This window comes from Muscardinus avellanarius, assembly GCF_963383645.1.
Source record: "Muscardinus avellanarius genome assembly, chromosome: 15".
Classification (NCBI taxonomy): Eukaryota; Metazoa; Chordata; class Mammalia; order Rodentia; family Gliridae; genus Muscardinus; species Muscardinus avellanarius.
Window position 1 is genome coordinate 63,959,151 of NC_137801.1, and position 18,180 is coordinate 63,977,330.

Genomic DNA, 18,180 nt, shown 5'->3' on the forward strand with positions numbered 1-18,180 from the left:
ATCAGGCTTGACATGGGTGGAAACCCCCTTCTCCTCCTTTGCCCCAGCCAGATCCTGTCTCAATCTCAGCACACCGCCAGGTCTTTCTCGGGAAGCCTGCTCTGGTCTCTGCTGTACCACGAGCTCCCCCTGTCTTGAACTCCGGTGGCATCCATTGCTGGAACCTCTTGCTTGGCACTAGGCTCTCTTCCATGCTGTAGGCCCTTCCCCAGGGCAGACACTCATTTGTGCAGTGACAGAGACCACTGCTCCATGTGAAGTACTTCCAGCACCACATTTTGTATATTTATTAATTATGCAGCAGCACAGAGGACTCTTCAGTATTTGTGACCCATGGAAGACCTACACTGCACAAAAGACAGGCAGTTTTTTTGGCTGTTTCTACCAGATCCCTTCCGTCTTTCCCCACCCTCTTTTCTAAGATCGCATCTCTAAAAGATGCCATTCTGGGCTCCATTCACATTGGCAAGGCTGGGTATAAAACATAAATAGAATCGATTGTGGTTGCTGTAGCAGAGCAGAAAATCTTTTTTAGGAAAAAAAAATCGTTTGCCTCAGCAGTCATTAATTAGATTCAGGCTTTACAGACATTCAAGCCAGGAATTTCTCCTAAGCTATTGTTTTTATTCTGCTTATTAAAAACCCCAAAGTAATACGAATTCTCATAGCTTGAAGAGGCTACAGATACTGGCAGGAGGGGGATTCCGTTAGCTGTTAGTCGGTCCTTAGCTCACTCCCTCTCCTCTACGGCTCCTCCTCTGTCTAGGAATCTGGGAAGACCTATTGTAAAAGCAACAACAGAATCAGAATTTTAGAATAAAATCAGCTCCCAAAGAAGGCCATTCACTACACCAATATACAGGAGGTCAACAAGCTCATCTTACTAAATAAATTGTATTTAGGAGTTTGCAGCCATCTGAGCTTTCCTTCTGAAAACATGAGAGGAAAGTGGTTTTGAGGGGGGCGGGGGATGAATTTCCTCAGTTTTAGAAGGCTGTTGTCCTCAGTGCCTCCAGACCAGATACTGATTGAGTGTGAAACTAACAGAGAAGAATAGCATTGGTTTAAGCGTGCCTAAGTACACTCGCTAAGCAAAAACTTAGGCGTGTGTTTAAAATATAGTAGTCTTTAAAAATATGTTTCTTGCATGTAAGAGTCTTTATTTTGTGCAACCTATTCAAATACATAAAAACACCGACGAAGCTAGGTGTGGTAGCATACATTTGTAATGCCAGTACTTAGGAGGCTGTGATGGGAGGATCACAAGTTCAAAGCCAGCCTCAGCAACTTGGTGAGGCTGTCAGTAACTTAGCAAGACCCTGTTTCTAAATAAAAAATAAAATAGGACTGTGGGTGTAACTTGGAGGTAGAAGCTGGGTTCTATCCTTGCCACTGGGTTCAATCCTTAGCACTACAAAAGATAAAATAAATAAAAACATGCATGAATCCCAGTTGGGTCAATAGATCGTTAACCTGCAGGGCACGCACACCTGTAATCCCCGTGCTTGGGAGGCCGAGACAGGAGAAACACAGGTTTGAGGCCAGCCTAAGCAACCTGGCAAGATCCTGTCTCAAAATAAAAACATCTTTAAAAATTTTAACATGGATAGTTAACCCCCCTCGGGTCAGCCTACTTCAAGCCCCAGACATCATAAAGCCAGAATGATCCCTTTTAGAACAAGTATGACCCTAAGGAATTTTCTCTGAAGGATTTTCTGAAAACGTGTGAAGCAAAAGCCCCAATCCTGTGAACAGATAAAAGAGGACAATCAATTATTAACACGCAGGAATCCTTCAACAGGAAATAGCAAAGATTGGTTTATATAAGAAAAATAGAACACGCAATTTAAAGGGGCAGGGGAGGTTTCTAGTAACTCTGTGCAAGTATTTGCAGCTCTTTAACGGCCCTTGAGAAGTCTCTGCATAAACTGAGAATTTTATGACAAAGGACATTAGATTTTTTCGAATCCAAAAGAAACAAACTCTTATATGCAACCTGGACTGGTGCACAATGGATTTCGCTTTCAATATATTAAACAGCTCTTGTAACTTGGCAAAGTCCTTTTCAACATCTGCTGCCTCTCTTGCTCCCCTAATAATGTAAGGAAGCTCACAAAAGCAACCCAACCAGTGACAACACACTGCATTTTATCTCGTTCTTTATGGGTTTCAAACATGCTTTCTCATCTATTTTCCTTTTGAAATCCATCCAGAATTTGGCAGGAAATTCTATTTACCTTGGTCCCGTTTGCTTCTGCAGCATGATTAAGCATGCGGCCGGAGCGAATGATGGGGCAGAAGCGTGTGTGAGCTGCAGCCTCGCCCAGGGGCCCAGGCGCCCAGGGGTCGTGGCAGCAGCAACAGCGCACAGCTACCGTTTCCCCTGATACGTCAGATGTCCTCCTAAGTGTTTTACTGCCAAGGTCGTCCCGAGCACATTTCATGGTGCTTTGTTTTCATCAAGTGCAAGTGCTGGCTGGTGACCCAGAGGTTATCTAATGATCAATCACATCTGTCGAGTTCTGCCTCCTAGACAAAATCCTTCTGGCTTTCCTTGATCTCATGCTCCCTCCCATCTAATCCCATATGAGTTTCATCACCTAAGTCCAACTGAGTTTTACAAATGAAACATCTCTGCATTCATGTCTCTTACTTCATTGAACAACCCTCTGAAGTCAGCGTTCTTCTTATCCCATTATACAAAAGAGGAAACTGAGTTCCCAAGGTTTAATGATCTGTCCAAATCCACATAGACAAGATGTGGTAGGGCTTGGATTTTAACATAAATCTACTCAGCACCCAGATCTATCTTTATCTGTCCCTAGAGCCCAAGTTATTGATAATCACAGCTACCACTCGCTGAGGATGTAACAGGTTCCGGGCACTGGCGCGTCCTGCGTGATCTCACTTAATTTTCCCAACACAACAACCCGATGCTAGTGCTTCAGGTGGTCTATCATCAACCCACTTTTACAGATGAGGGAAAGAGACTCAGGAGAGGTCCTGGGACTTGCTTAAAACTCACCCTGCTCATGAGCTGACCCCAGCAATTTGGTTCCAGAGTCCAAGCTATTACTCAGTGTGTTGAGTTGCTTTCCAAAATTAGCATTCAGTAAATTTCAAAGAATCATCAAGAAGTATAGGTCAGATAGGTACAGGGCCAGAAGCAAGCTCCAACTCCTCACAAGAGATCAGGCCTAAAGCAGGTGGCATTCTTGGCCTTGTCTTCCCCATGGGCCAACTATACCCTCACCTCACCTCTGACATCACCGCAGCCCTGTGTGAGTCTCTTTCTCCCCATCCAGTGATTTTCCTTTAGCAATTCCTACTGCTGCCCAGGCAGGGGAGGGATTCTCCACCTCCACACTCCTGTACAGTCTGCAGTCCCTATGCTCATCTGCCATATGCTCCAGTTCAGACAGACTGATTACCCTACCGTCTGGGATGCTCATGACCCAGGGAACCCCCAGGCCCAATACTATTACGACTCCCTACCTTTTGAAACCAGACGTTCCAAACTAAGAGGAGCCACCATCCCAGACAAACCCTGCCCATCCCCCTCGCTGATAAATTTTACTCTTTTGGCCGCAAGACATCCCATCCACATGTTTTAAATTAAGATTGGGAAAGCTGTGTTTTTGCTTGATCGAATCACAGTGCTTGGCTGACTTTTTTTGGCCCTTCATACACTCCTTAGATTTATCAGCTAATTGCAGACACTTTGAGAGAATAATGCAGCATGCGTTTATTATGACAAACCCTGTTAGTGTGTATCAGTGGTCAAGGATTCATGGGTATTTCTTTTACTAATTCCTGGTGACATGTTAGAGATGGTTGAAAAACATCAATTCAAGCTCAGGAACTTACCCGGATGAAAATATGCGTGTGTTTTGGAAATGGGGACCCGGTAAACCCAATGGCTCTGTTTTTATTCTTGAGCTGTTTTGAAATCTCTAGTTGTGGACGATAAAATGATTTATTAGGAGATATTCAGTGCCTGAGGAATTTCATTTAAAACACTGAAAAAAAAAAGCTTTATATTGAGCTAATGTCACTATTTACTAAGGTTTCTGCCTCTGAGTTAATTCTGTTATTTCAACTGTGGCCTGTTTGGACATTCAGGCCTGAGGACATCCCAAGCTGGCTCCCTCGGTCATGACAACCACTGCTGACGTGGGCCACGAGGCGAGAAGAGCCCACTGGCAGAAAACTGGGAGTAGGAGAAGTATTCACATTCAAGTAGGCACCTGACATCTGGGATACACGTCATGGCACACCAAGACCCTGGCAAGCCCCAGTCCTAGAACACTGCTAAAGGCTCAAGTCCAAAAAGACTGGGTGGACCATAGGCAAAGGACGGAGGGAACAGCCAGTAGAGGAAATCGGGTGTCTTCGTGTAGCCTTAGAGTCACTGATGCCACGTGTGTGGGACCACTGACTCCAACAAGGGAGTCCTAAACATTGGCTTCCTGCGAGAACTGAGGCTGCACCTGTGTTAGGGGCCGGGGAGCCGGAGGCTGAGGAATTAAGACAAAAGCTGAAGGGTCGACTGCAGAACTGGGAGGAAGTTCAAAACAAATAGGAGAGGCAAAGTACAAACACGCCATGAGGCTGTGCAGAGCCAAGGAAAGGTAGCCAGAAAGCCGGAATTTTAGAATGGCCAAAGAAAGTAATGGTGTTTCTCGGGACTTGTGGGTATACACAGTTACCTGAAAGACATGGTCACGAGGGAACTTGATGGAAGGACTCTTAATATTTTGTCATCTGCACATGAGATAAAGGTTTTTCTCAAGCTCGTTTCTTTATTTCCCTTCACAATGCTGCACTATGAGGACGCCCAGCTCTCTCTCTGGAATGGGTAAATGTTATCTCTTCTGAGACAATGGTTTGTTTTTATTCCACAGATTGAGATGCTCATAAATGCTGTCTGTCTTTTTCACTTGCTACTAGAAAGCTTGGAACCTAGTCCATCCTAGCAAGAAAATAAGCTCCTCATAGCATATTTTTTATGTGCTTTTCTCACTAGTTGCATCATCTTTTGTTTTTCCTTGAATCCATCCTCTTATTTTAATTTACTGCATTCTTTGTTTGGTTGTATCTTACGGTGTATATATCGCTTAAGCTGAAACAAGAAACACATCTAAAACAAATAAGTCGAGCCAGGCGTGGTGGCACACACCTGTCTCGGTACTTGGGAGGCTGAGATAGGATTGTAGGTTTGCCGCCAGTCTCAGCAACTTAGTGAGATTCTGTTTGAAAATATAACAATAAAGTAGGGCCACAGTAGAGCTCAGAGGTAGAATGCCCCTCCGCTCAATCCACAGTACCACAACAAATAAATAAATAAATAGCTCAATGCAAATAATCGGGTGTTTCCCAGGGCTAAAACAGGCTTTTGCCTTTTATAGGCTTTTTAATGACATCACTAGTCGCTTTAACAAATGCCTTTTCATGAGTAGAAAAATTGATTTCTTCAGTCCCCTGAACCATCTCAAATATCAAGGTGACCATCAAGAAGAGATACCACCATTGGTTAGCAAACTGACCCAATATCCCCTACTTATTTAAAATACTTGGCTCAAACTTTAGAATCGCTGTCCGACAGGAGGCAGGATTCACAGCCGGTGGAGAGAGTTAAGTTCTACCAGTCAGACACCCTGCTCTGGGAGAAGTCTTCTTTATTAACTTCCTGTGTGGTCAGCGGGCTCGCTCAGACTCTCCGCTCAGCCCCTCTAGGCTCATCACAGAGGAGAGTACATTTCCATTTAAGTAAGGCTCAGGGGCCCTGCAAGCAGCTTGCAAAGTCCTCTCCCACATCGCCTTTCCAGACTTTTGGTACAAAAAGGGGACGCTGAATAATCTGACTCTGCAGTACCGGGAAGCATTTGTCGTCTTCGCTGTACCTCTCCAGCCTTATCTATTACTGCTCTGCTATTTCTTCTTTCCAAGGTCTTTTCATGCCAGCTAAAGGGATCTATTTATTTCTGCCTTCTCGCTTTTGCGCATGCCGTCCCCCACCTGAACCCTAACCCACTTCCCTGCGTTTCCCACTCTCAGCTCCCATCTTTTGCACTAACCCCATGTATTTGCCCCCCAAATATGTCCCCATGAACTCCATGGCTCCTGTCTGGCCCACACCCTTGCTCCTGCCACATAAGACAGGACATTGTCATTTCTATCATGCCAAGTGCAAGCCATATTTTTACAGTTCTCTATTAAACCTTTCCAAAACTAGGACTGACATATCATAAGCTAAATCAATATACGCTGAATGGGTCATCAGTGTTTGGCACTGCTGATAACAGCAGAGATATTACCTTTTCTCCAATCCCCTACTACAACCTAATGTACCTGAACTTCCTTATCTCGGTAGCTGAAAGTGCTACCTTAATTCTCTCTTTTAACAAATTAAGCTGCATTAACTATTTTAATTCTCCTCTTCCTAGATTTTGAAGAAGTCTTGCATCGAAATCCTGGCAGCTGAACCATCTACCATATGTGCAGGAGGTAAATTGAAATTAAGTGCTAATTGATTTCATACAACCAATGGTAGTCTGAATTCAAATCACATGTTTACTTCATTGGTTGGGGAGGGGTTGGGGAAACAAGGCAGGAAGAAAGTGGGTGAAAAAAAAGGAGTAGAAATTGCCAACGCAACTTGTTTCTAGGGAAAGAAAAAAGAGAAAGTAGCAACGTGTCAGTTTTTTGGAAAGTTTGGAAAAGTCTATCCAAATTCTTTCCTCTCATGGGACCTAATTACAAGGGAATTGTAGAAATACTAGATTCCCACACTAGTGCTAAAGACTGGCTACTATCCCGCCTCTGGAGAGAGGTGGGATCTCCCTTAATCCTCACAGTAACCCTACAGATACCCAGTGATTACAGTATTATAGATCATCCTTCAGAAGTACTGATATATTTAACTAGTTAGTTGGTGCTTGCCTTTCTGCATAATTAAAATGTTTTCAGTCTATCTGTCCTCACAAAATGATAGTGTTCAACTTCAATTGTTCTAGTAGAGTATCATGATAATTTTGTCGTTAATATCGGAAGTCTCTACTTAGAGCAGCACCCTTCTGTTGAGTCACAGTATTTTTTCTGAACGATGAAGATTAGCATCTCACTCTTGCTCTTGAGTATCGTGGGCTGCATAAAATTCCGCCCATGCTGGCTCTTCTCATATAATTCCAGACAGGTTTTCCCATCATTCTTCCATTCATTTTTAAAGCATTGTTAAGTACCTACTGCACACCAGGGACTGGGTGCTAGGGATAGGAGAAGGATAACCTCTCTCCCCCTTGAAACTCACCTCTTTCATTGTTGAAAATTTTATTGGCATCATTGTCAAGCCTCCCCAAATACCAAATGCCAGCCATTAATCGTCCACAAAGAATATGTCCTGCAATCCTGATAAGACTGAAAGCACTGAAGATCTCAGACTTTTGTGTGTGTGTGTGTGTGTGTGGTACTAGGAATTGAACACGGGGGCATTATATTTCCCAACTCCACTCCCAGCCCTATTTTTATTATTTATTTTTGAAGCAGGGTCTTACTAAGTTGTAGAGAGCTCACTGAGTAGCTGAGGCTGGCCACAAACCTGCAGTCCTCCTATGTAAGCCTCCCTCCTCCTACTGGAGTTACAAGCATGCACCACAATCACAATGCCTGGTGAGACCCTGTTTCAAAATAAAGAATAAAAGAAAATAGGACTGGGGTGTCACTTGGAGGTAGAATGCCCCTGGGTTCCATCCCCAGTACCACAAAAATTTAAATAAATAAATAAATAAATTGCTACCTGGAAAGACACATGGCAGGAGAGAAGTTGTCACAGGGATAAATCCAAAAGAATCTTTTCAAGAAAAAAAATTGAAAACTTTACAAATTTCGCAAAAACACATGACCACATGTGCAGTGTCAGAGCCCTGTCAGGGTCCTGTCAGCTTCGATTAGACTTCATTACCTTCAAGGTAAGTCCCCTCTGGGTTTCCCATAGAGTAAATGGTTGGGCTACTTATATTTTAATAGATTCTTTCTGTCAGTATAATACATTTTTATAGCTTCCCAATTTTAAAGCAAGTAGAAAACAAGAAAGTCCTTTAATTGCGCAGTTTTCTCATTCATGAAGGCAGCCCAGACTTTCAGTTTAGCAACTCTGCTGGTTCTGTTGCAACTTTATAAGGCATCAGAAAGTCTAAACTCAATGAACACAATTTCTAATTCACTAGCATGATCTGCTTCCTTCCTATAGGTTTCCTGACACAAACTGAATATTATTTCCACTGCCTAGCAGAGTACCTCTAGCACTTACTGGGTGGTATTTAGTCTGTTTTTTCATTGCTGTGACCAAAATAAATGACACAAACGGCGTACAGGAGGAAAATTTTATTTGGCTCATGGTTTCAGAGGTATAGTCCACAGTTGAGTGGCTCCAAGGCAGACATCATGGCAGCACAGCACAACAAAGGAAAGCTGAGCTCAGCTCACCATCTCTTTCATATATGCCCCACCTCTGAGCCTTTCTGCATTGGTAACATGCTTTGAACACATAAGCCCTTTGTGGGCATTCCAGACCCAAGGCATAATAGGTGGTAAATAAAATGTGGCTGATTGTTTTGAGTCATTCATTCCTTTAAAATAGAATGCCACTAACTTTTGTCTATCCCATCTTCATTACCTCATTCCACCTAATAAGAAGTTAGCACTTGAACTCTAAGTAAAATGAACCACAATTATAAACTGATAGCCAAAGATAGACCCAAACCAAAATAAAATGTTTAAACACAGCAGGCACATGCTTGCAATCCCAGTACCTGGGAGGCTGAGAAAAGAGAATAACGGGTTTGTGGCCAGCCTCTGCTACTTAGTGAGGCTCTCCACAACTTGTGAGACCCTGTTTCAAAATACAAATAAAGTAGAGCTGGAAGTATAGCTCAGAGGTTTAATCTCCAGTACCAAGAAAAAAAAATACCTCTTATGCACTTAAACAGTAGAAAAAGTCCTCCTGTATCATACTATATGTATGTAAACAAAAATCTCCCTCATATACCAGTAAGGTCTTCAGGATAATAAAAACGCCACATATATAAATTTAATAAATCTAGCATAGAAATACCAGGCCCCAGAATATCTGATCCTCTGAAATTCATAGATTTTTTAATATATTTCTTATTAAGTGAAAAGTAAATGAGTTGAGGTGTTTATTTTTAAAAAGCTAAGGAAAAAATTAGAAAAAAGACAAAAGTACATCAATACATTTAAACAAATTAACTGAATTCCATCCATGAATTATTCCAAGGGATGTTTCTTTGGTAGAACCAATAAAATGGGCAAATCTCTGATAAATTCAACGTAAAGGATCTTTCTTTGGAAATTTTAAATTACTGGCATATGTGTAATAGAACATATTTATAGTTAAGTCTTTTTGTCTCAGAGGAAACTATCCAAGACTATTTCTTTATCTTTTTCTTATAAAGAAAATATAATACAAGACACAATGATGGAAGCTAGTCCCTAGGTTTTGAAAAAGGCGGCCTCTTACTTCCCTTGAATCAAAATCAGAAGGATTAAAACATTCTGATTACAGAATTATATTACTAAGAAGAAAATGAAACTTCCAAAAGATAGCCTTACATCAGAAGTATTCCCATAGATTTCTTGTTGTTGGCCGTGGTCTGTAGTAAGCATGGCTTTCGTGAAGCTCTGGGGCCAGTTTCTTTGTCTGTGGCTCTGGGTGTCTGTAGGCTGGAGCTAGGCAGGACCCCTCTGTGATTTTCATTAGGCTCCTTGGAGTATCTAGGGCTTACTAGAGATTTAAGTGACAGGGCTTTGAAAAGCATAAACTGTTGTAAAAACAAGATGGCATTATTGTCTTCAACACCATGTTAATGAGGATTAAAGGTTAGTGTTAAATCATGATGCGAATAATGTCATATCTGGATGAGAAAGACATGTGTGCATGCTTCTCCACTGAAAGGAAATTGGGGTGGACATTGATAGAGTTCAGAGTATCTGAAGAATAATTAGCTCAACATGTGTTGAGGGAGAAAGTAAGAAAGGAAACATCTATGCCCATTTCTAAAGTATATTGGTCAGACCAAGCCCTAGACAGATCTATGAAGAGGAAAGAATTTTCTTTCATCAAAAACCTTGCCTTTGAGCCCCCTCCCCTCATTTTCTGAATTACTTCCCTCCCTTGGCCCCCAAAGAAACCCCAGCTAGGGAGTTCCACCCAGACTCAAATGATTCTCTGCTGACGATTGCATTCCCCCCAAGACAATGACCTCACCTGGCTCTCACCCCAGCTCCATGCATGCAGTGGTTCTGAGAGCAAGCTGAGCTGAGAGAGGCGGCAAGATTATGCACTGAGGGGAGAACAAAACCAGTACAACACAGGGCTCTATACGATGGACTGCAAATAGGGTGAGATTTAATGGAACAGATAGAGAAGTGTTGAACTTGGGCTGAAATAGCTGGTTTCTCATACAAGCTATTTGAGGACAATCTGTCTTAGTAATAGTTATGCAAGGGAAAAGAAAAAACAAAGACAGTCATAGCCCTCTGGTAGCCAACAAGAATGCCTTTGCCTAAAAAAGCTGATGAAATCTTGGGGTGCATCGGTAGCCATCTAGGCTCAAGTCAAGAGCGGGAATAGTTCTACTCTGGTGTTTAGACCATGGTTTCAAGTACTACATTTTAGGAATCACAGTGACAAAGACAGGTCCATGGGAGAACAGGTGATGGATCTGGAAACCATATTTAATAATTCATTCTCGGGCTCTTTCTTTCTTCCTTCCCTTCCCTCCTTCCTTCCATTTTCTTCCTTGTTTTTTTTTTCTCTTATTTTCTTCTTTCACCTTTCCTTTTCTTTCCTCCTTCTTTCTTTCCATCAATTCTTAGTGAGTATCTTCTGTGTACCCGGCAACAGAAAAACCTAGGAGCACAAAAATCCAGAGGGCTTGCTCCCAACCACCCCACACTCCTGCTATAAAATTCACAATCTGCTCTGGGGGATAGTCACATGTTCAAATAAATTACAAAGTCGTGCATTTAACAGTAGAGCAGAGGTCTGCTTGTGACCACTGGGAGCAGTCATGAGCTGCTGGTGGAACTGGGAAAGATTGGAATAACTGGAGATTGGAGAAAGAGTTGAGATATCCAAAGGGCGCTTTCAGATGTTTGGAGGCTTCCCATACAGAAGTAAGCATGAGGCTTATTATGTATAGGCTTCAGGAAACCACCATGGAACGATGTTGGAAGGATGTCAGGGAGGCATATTTGGTCTTAACACAGGCAACTTACACAGCTAATGCTCTCTGATCATGGTCTGGATGGCCCGAGGTCCCTCACTAGAATTCTGTGAGCAGTGGCAGACTGGTCATCTAGAAGCAGATGCTCTCTGGAGAAAACCTCCTTTGGGGCTCTCTTACAACTTGAAGTTTCTAAAGACTTCCTTCTGTTTTGGTTAAGGTATTTATGGCTGACTATTTTTTAATGACTCAAGAAATAAGTACTCCTGGAACTATTTTTCATTTTTTAACAGGAAGTTTTACTGGAGAAAGATGGTGTGAATAATATTGAATCTGCTCTGGTCCAAAAAAAAAAATTCTAGTCAATGTCATCAGTTATCTCTCTGGGGAGAAGGAGCCTTCCCAGAAAGTCTCCTCTCTTAGAGATGTACACTGACACCCTCCAGACCCTCTCTCATATGCTCACACATTTTTTTGTGTGTGTGGTACTCGGGGGTGGAACCCAGGGGTTTTTCTACCTCCAGGCTATACTCCCAGACCTATTATTTTGTACTTTATTTGGAAACAAGGTCTCACTAAGTTTCTGAGAGCCTCACTAAGTAGCTGAGGCTGGCTTCGAACCTGTGTGATCCTCCTTTCTCAGCCTCCCAAGCACTGGGATTACAAATGTGGGTCACCAGGCCCAGCTTCATGCATTATTTTTGATCCACACTGCATTTTTCTAAATTAAATTTATTGCTAACATCTTTAAAATCCAATTTTACCTAAAGAACTCATATTTTCATTTTATCTTGAAAAACAAAGATTGTATAACATAGAGACTGTATTTATTGCAAGATACGATGATTAAGGACTGAAGTATTTCTCTTCAAAAGAAGGGTATTCTCTTTTGAGTTCATCATATTCCCCAGTACTCCCTGCTATCAGCCAGGCCAAGTGTATGATTACTATTTAGCATTCAGCTTATGTCACCAATTCGAAGTCCCAGTTCAAAAGCATGTAAGAAGCCACCTGTTGTGTGTGGGAGCCTTGATAGCAACTTTAACATTATCTGTGTTTAATAATTCTGCTTCTTTTCCAATATAGACTCTTGTGATAATTTTCTATTAAATATACTTGCAGATTACCACTGTGTAATTAGGAAAATTACATTCTGTTAATTAAATGTAGTTTAATTCATATACATATATATATGTGCATTGCAGTCATACATCACAATGGAGCAAAGACTTGAGAGGATATACAAGCACACATCATCCAATTAGCCTTTATCCAATCCCCATCCCATTCCCTCCCCCTTCCTCGATTCCATGCTTGATTGGTGATTAACTTTGATACATTTGTTTACATACATCATGAGTTTTAAAGAGATTCCATCCTCCCCCATCCCATCCCCTCTGATTGGTCACCTTAATTGCTCCTCCATAGGGCCCTTTCTTCAACTAGATCTCCTCCTATTACCTATTTCTTCCTAGTTTTTGCATATCACGGAAAGCATCTGTTTTTTATTTTCTGTGATATTTCTCTGTGTATGCCGTATTGCAAGTTCCGATCCCACTCTTGACGGCCTTGGCACTGGCCTGGCCACCCAGCAGACTCTGATCCCGGCCTCGCTAGCTCCAGCACTGGCCAGTGAGGCTGTGATCGGAGCCTGCCGTGAGGCAAGGTCAGTTATTTAGATGATCCCACCTACTTTAGCTCCTTTCAAGGAGGCATCCTGGTGCCCAAACATAGTTTTACTCTAGTCCCATGAGTTGGCCTCCCACTTGCACAGTACACAATATTGCTACGTAAGCAAGTCCTCCAGGAGGGAACTAATTGGAATCAAGTGTGCAACCTGCCAACTGTCCTACATTTGAAGTTCTTACAAGAACTTCTAGGAACAGAAGTTTTAATTAGCTCCTCACATTGTCATCACAGAGGCAGTTGTATCACCCCTACTGTGTTCCCGACTGTTTCTGATAAAGCTGAGTGAACTGGCACAAAGGGATAATTGTTTTAGGCTTTGTATTTACCGTTTAAAAATTAGACGCTTAAAATAGACACATCCAGGCAACATCAAATAGTGATGCCATTTCTTTTACTTACCATTTGTCAAAGTGCTCATGCCTGGCCACTAGGGACCTCTCCTGAATGGACAGTTTCAGGCTCTGCTGGGTCTTGCCTTTCATTTAAAGATATTTCTCTTTGGCAGAAGCACTTTCATACACTGTTGGTGTTGGTGGGAATGAAAATGGCACGTCCACTTTGGAAAATATTTTGGCAGGTTAATATAAGACCCAGCCGTTCCACACCTAGGTAGTTATTTGCCCAAGAGAAAAGGAAATCTATAGCCAAAGGCTTATACACAAATGTTCATAAAAGCTCTATCTTAATAGCCAAGAACTGCAAATAAGCCAAATGCTAGGAAACAGGTGAATGGATACACAAATTGTGAACCATCTATAAAATGGAAGGATACTTGGCATAAACTGTGTGTAAACCTCAAAATAATCATGAATAAGTCTTAAAATACTTATACTGAGTAAAAAAAAAGCCAGACAAAAATTACTCATTATATTATTCCACTCATATAAAATTCTAGAAAATGCAAAGTAATGTTCAATTACAGAGACCAGATCAACAGTTGCATGAAAATGGAAGTGGTATGGGTGGAGAAGAGCAGAAAGAAACATTAAAAGCAGCGTAATCTTACAGTTTCATTAACCATTGGAAAGAAAGCACCCAATAAACACCAGTCTCTTTATTGTACATTAGATGTTACTCGCCACATCAAGCATCTACTAGAAGAACAAATTCAAACTGACTCACAAGATACAGTAGCACTAACAGTAATTAGGCACATGAGTCTTGAGTGACCAGAGCAAGCAAAGAATATACAGGCGTCTTGTTTCCCAATGCAGTGAATGATAGGCAATCTTTACTGAGGTCATCTCGAAACCATGCGGTACACATTTTAAGAAATGCAAAGGAATAAAAAAAAAAGAAGAAGAAACAGGTGGAATAAACTTATCAAACCACTTACCAACTTTTTTCTTTTAAAAAATTGAGCTATAATTCACATACCATAAAATTCACCCTTTTAAAGTACACAGCTTTAAAAGCTGGGCGTGGTGGAGCATGCTTGTAATCCCAGCATTTGGGATGCTGAGATAGGAGGATCGCAGTTCAAAGACAGCCTCATCTACTTAGTGAGGCCCTCTGCAACTCAGTGAGACCCTGTTTCAAAATAAAGAATAAAAAAATAGGGCTAGGGGTGTGGCTCAGAGGTTGAATGCCCCTGGGTTCCACCCCCAGTACTGCAATAAACAAACAAACAAATAAACAAACAAACTACACAATTCAGTGGGTTTCAGTATATCACAAAGTTGTACAACATAACCACTAATTCCAGAATGCTTTCATCACCCAAAAAGAAACCCTGTGTGGATTAAGCAGTCACTCTTCACTCCCTCCCTTCATCTCTGGCAATCACTAATCTAGTTCCTATCTCTGTGGACTTGCTAATCTGAATATTTCATACAAATGAAATCATGCAACATGTGGCTTTTGTGTCTAGCTTCTTTCTTTCAGTGTGGAATTTTTAAGGTTCACCCATGCCATAGGACGCATCAGAACTTGATTTCTTTTTATGGCCAGATAATATTCCATTGTATATAAATGACATGTTCATTAATTAATGGACTTCTCAGTTGTTTCCATTTGGGGGATATTATAATAATATAATATCTACCATATAATATAATATAAAAATGCTACCATAAATAGTCATGTAGACATTTTTGTGTGCACATATATTTTCATTTCTCTTGGGCACATATCTTAGAATGGAATTTGTGGCTTGTATGGTAAACTATGTTTAACATTTTGAGAAACTGCCAAACTATTTTACAAAGAAGTATCATTTTACATCCCCACCAACAATATACTTGACTTCTAATTTTCTCACCGGTACTTTTTATTGACCATCACTTTTAACAGAACCATCATAGTGGCTATAGAGTGGTACCCATTGTGTTTTTTATTTGCATTTCTTTAGGAACTAATGCTGTTGAACATCTTTTTATTCACTGACCTGAGAAAATAAACAGAATTAAATCTGGCTGGCACCAGAGTAAATGACTGCCCTGTCCTTCCCCTTCATTCTCTTTTTGTGCCAAAATGTGTTGTTTATCCACTCAGTAAGCCTAAACTGAGACCCACTCAGCACTGGGTTAGGCACAGTCAAGCATTAAAAAGAAATAGAAATGCTAGATTTGGCCTTTAGAAAGCTTTAATTATAATTGATAGGAACATGAAACAAAAGTCATATGAATTTATACCTTAAAAATACCTTAAAGTAGCTGGGCGTGGTGGTACACGCTTGTAATCCCCTTGCTTGGGAGGCAGAGACAGGAGGATCGTGCAGGTTCGAAGCCAGCCATGCTGGTTTAAGAGACCCTGTTTCAAAAATATAAAAAATAGGTCTGGGAGTGTAGCCCAGAGGTAGAAGGGCTTCCAGGAACCCCAGAACCACCAAAAAAATACCTTAAAGTATATGATTCATAAAAGCTGAAATCAAAGACCATTTTCAGGGAAAAAGAAAAAAAAAATTCCTCCCTAACACCCTACAACCCCTAGACACTTCTTTAAGGAGCTGTAACCCAACATGAAAATGGCCTAACAACACTGAGCTGTACATGTAGTGAAAGGGGAGATCCAGGGCTCTGAGAATAATGGAGTTAACATGATGTATCCTGGTTCTCATGTGTCTTGGTTCTCACTTGCTGGCTGATTCATTCTACAGTGTTTTGTTACATAACTTCGTTATGCAAAAAGCTAACATTCCTGTTGGGCTGCTGGATCAGATGCTTTGTTTCTGGAAACCAAATGTGTGCATTGACATGGACACTGTACCAGGCTGGGTGGGAACTTGCCTCTGCCCCCAGTGCTCCCTCGGTATCCTCCCTTCCATCTTCTCCCCAGGCCTCGGGGGTAACATTGTTTGGTTTCCACCAGGATCACATCATGGATCCCTGCTGTCTTTTTTCCCAAACTCCCTGAGGTTGAGCCAAGTAGACATGTGTGCAGCCTCTTTTATAGAGGACTCAGCAGCTGAGCTGGTAATGCTGGAACATGGTGTTGGGGAAGAGAGGTTGGCATGCAGCCTGCGTTTCCAGAATCTTCTCTGCCTGTGCTGATTTTTGAGGAAACACGAAAAGTAGACACAGCAGTGAGGGAAGAAAACACTTGGGATTAGCAAAAAACCATCAAACAGCAGATGTCTATGCTGGCGTTTGAACCGGAAACTGAGCTAGTTTCTGTAGGCTTAATTGAGCAAGTAAGATGCAGCAAGAGACTTCCACAGTGCTTGACACTTAATAAAATGCTTGTTGAAACAACTGAGTAATCAGACACATGCCTGGCAGGCATCTGAAGAAAAGCATTAAATCTTTCTAAACTTAACAATTCTATCTATGCATCAATATGCATATATAAATTCTTATATTCATAAGACCCATGGTCCTGAAAAAGCATATGCCTATGTTCTTAATTAATATAGTTCTGAGCTAAGGCACTGAACTCTTGGGTATAATAAGCCCCAGTGTTACTGCTTACTAATTATATAACTCTAAACAAGTCATCAAAATGTCAAAATCTCAATTCCCTTATTATTATTAAGAGGTCCCTTATACTTCTAAACGCATTCCGTTCTCATTTGTACTCCGTGTGGTACATGGAGTGCCTCTGGGTTCTTTTACTTAGGTTTCAGTTTCTTGCTTCATATCCAAGCCAGCTCTACTTTCTGCAAGATGCGCAAACCTGCCTGAAATTAAAATAAAATACAATAAAATAAGCTTTAAACAATAACCCCAACTTGAGAGTTACTCATCTGTCACAAGACAGTGAGTGCCCATTTTAGCATGCTGGTTAGGAGGAGTTAGCCTGAGTTCTAAGGACATGGCATTTGGTTCCTGGCAGCCATGGATTCGATTCTGATTCTGACAGTCACTCTCTGCATGATCCTGCACAGATGATTTAACCTCACGAAGATCAGCCTCTCCTCTGACCCTGCCTGTGCTGTGGGGAGGTTGAAGTGACGTCAGACACATACCGTGTTTGCCACTGGGCCTGATACACAACGAGGATTCAATTAACATCAGTTATTATTATCTTAGCAAATTAGCTTCTTGGGAATGAAAGTGACACAGACTCATGAAATTTATTTAACTTTGAAAGAGCCCCATATGCTGGTGCTCTAATTCCATTCATCTTCCAACAGATTCTTCATTTGGATAGCAATTTTCAGTTTAAGATATACTTTCACAAATATTGCACGTTTTTCTTCTGACTTTTAGTCTAGTTCTGTCTTTATATGCCATATGGAAATATTCCAATCCCCAATTTCTATATACACAGGCCGATTAGAGAGAGAGAGAGGGTGAGAGAGAGAGAGAGAGAGAGAGAGAGAGAGAGAGAGAGAGAGAGCATTGACTATTTGATATCATCATACTTCAGCAAATATTCCTATGTAATAGCTAATTAATTAATTGAATTTTTCTTTGACAGAACCAATGAAAAGAATAGGGTTTTGTTTTTTTAGCCCTCTAAGGATTTTATTCGTATGTAATCACTGAAAGCACATTACACCAGTGTGAAATTAACATACGGGCCCAAGAAAAAGATTATCTCTTCTATTTAGGGAGGAATGAGTACTGCCCTAAAGGGCCAGTGTCAGTTGAAGCAGGTCATGCCTGACCTGGGCAAACGAGACTTGAATTGGTTGCTGAGTACAATTATTCTTACATAAACCTACCCACTACTACCATGTGCCAAGCAGCTATAGGATTGCCACAGCAGTATCAGACAGCCACCAACCCAAAGCAATGTTTTTCCAGTTGGGGGGAGAAAAAAGAGACGAAAGAACAACACCAGACATTGCATAATTATATGC

At 41.3% G+C, this 18,180-nt stretch overlaps 1 protein-coding gene across 2 annotated transcripts in view; it reads left to right on the plus strand.

Moving 5' to 3' along the window:
* ANTXR1 (ANTXR cell adhesion molecule 1) overlaps positions 1 to 18,180 on the plus strand; it is a gene marked incomplete at both ends in the record, with an annotated part of 238,604 nt that overhangs the window by 71,935 nt on the left and 148,489 nt on the right. For both annotated transcript variants that reach the window (XM_080711616.1, XM_080711617.1), the window contains one exon: positions 6,447 to 6,507. In XM_080711616.1, the coding sequence (XP_080567742.1) occupies positions 6,447 to 6,507 (61 nt within the window). The remainder of the gene's footprint in view (positions 1 to 6,446; positions 6,508 to 18,180) is intronic.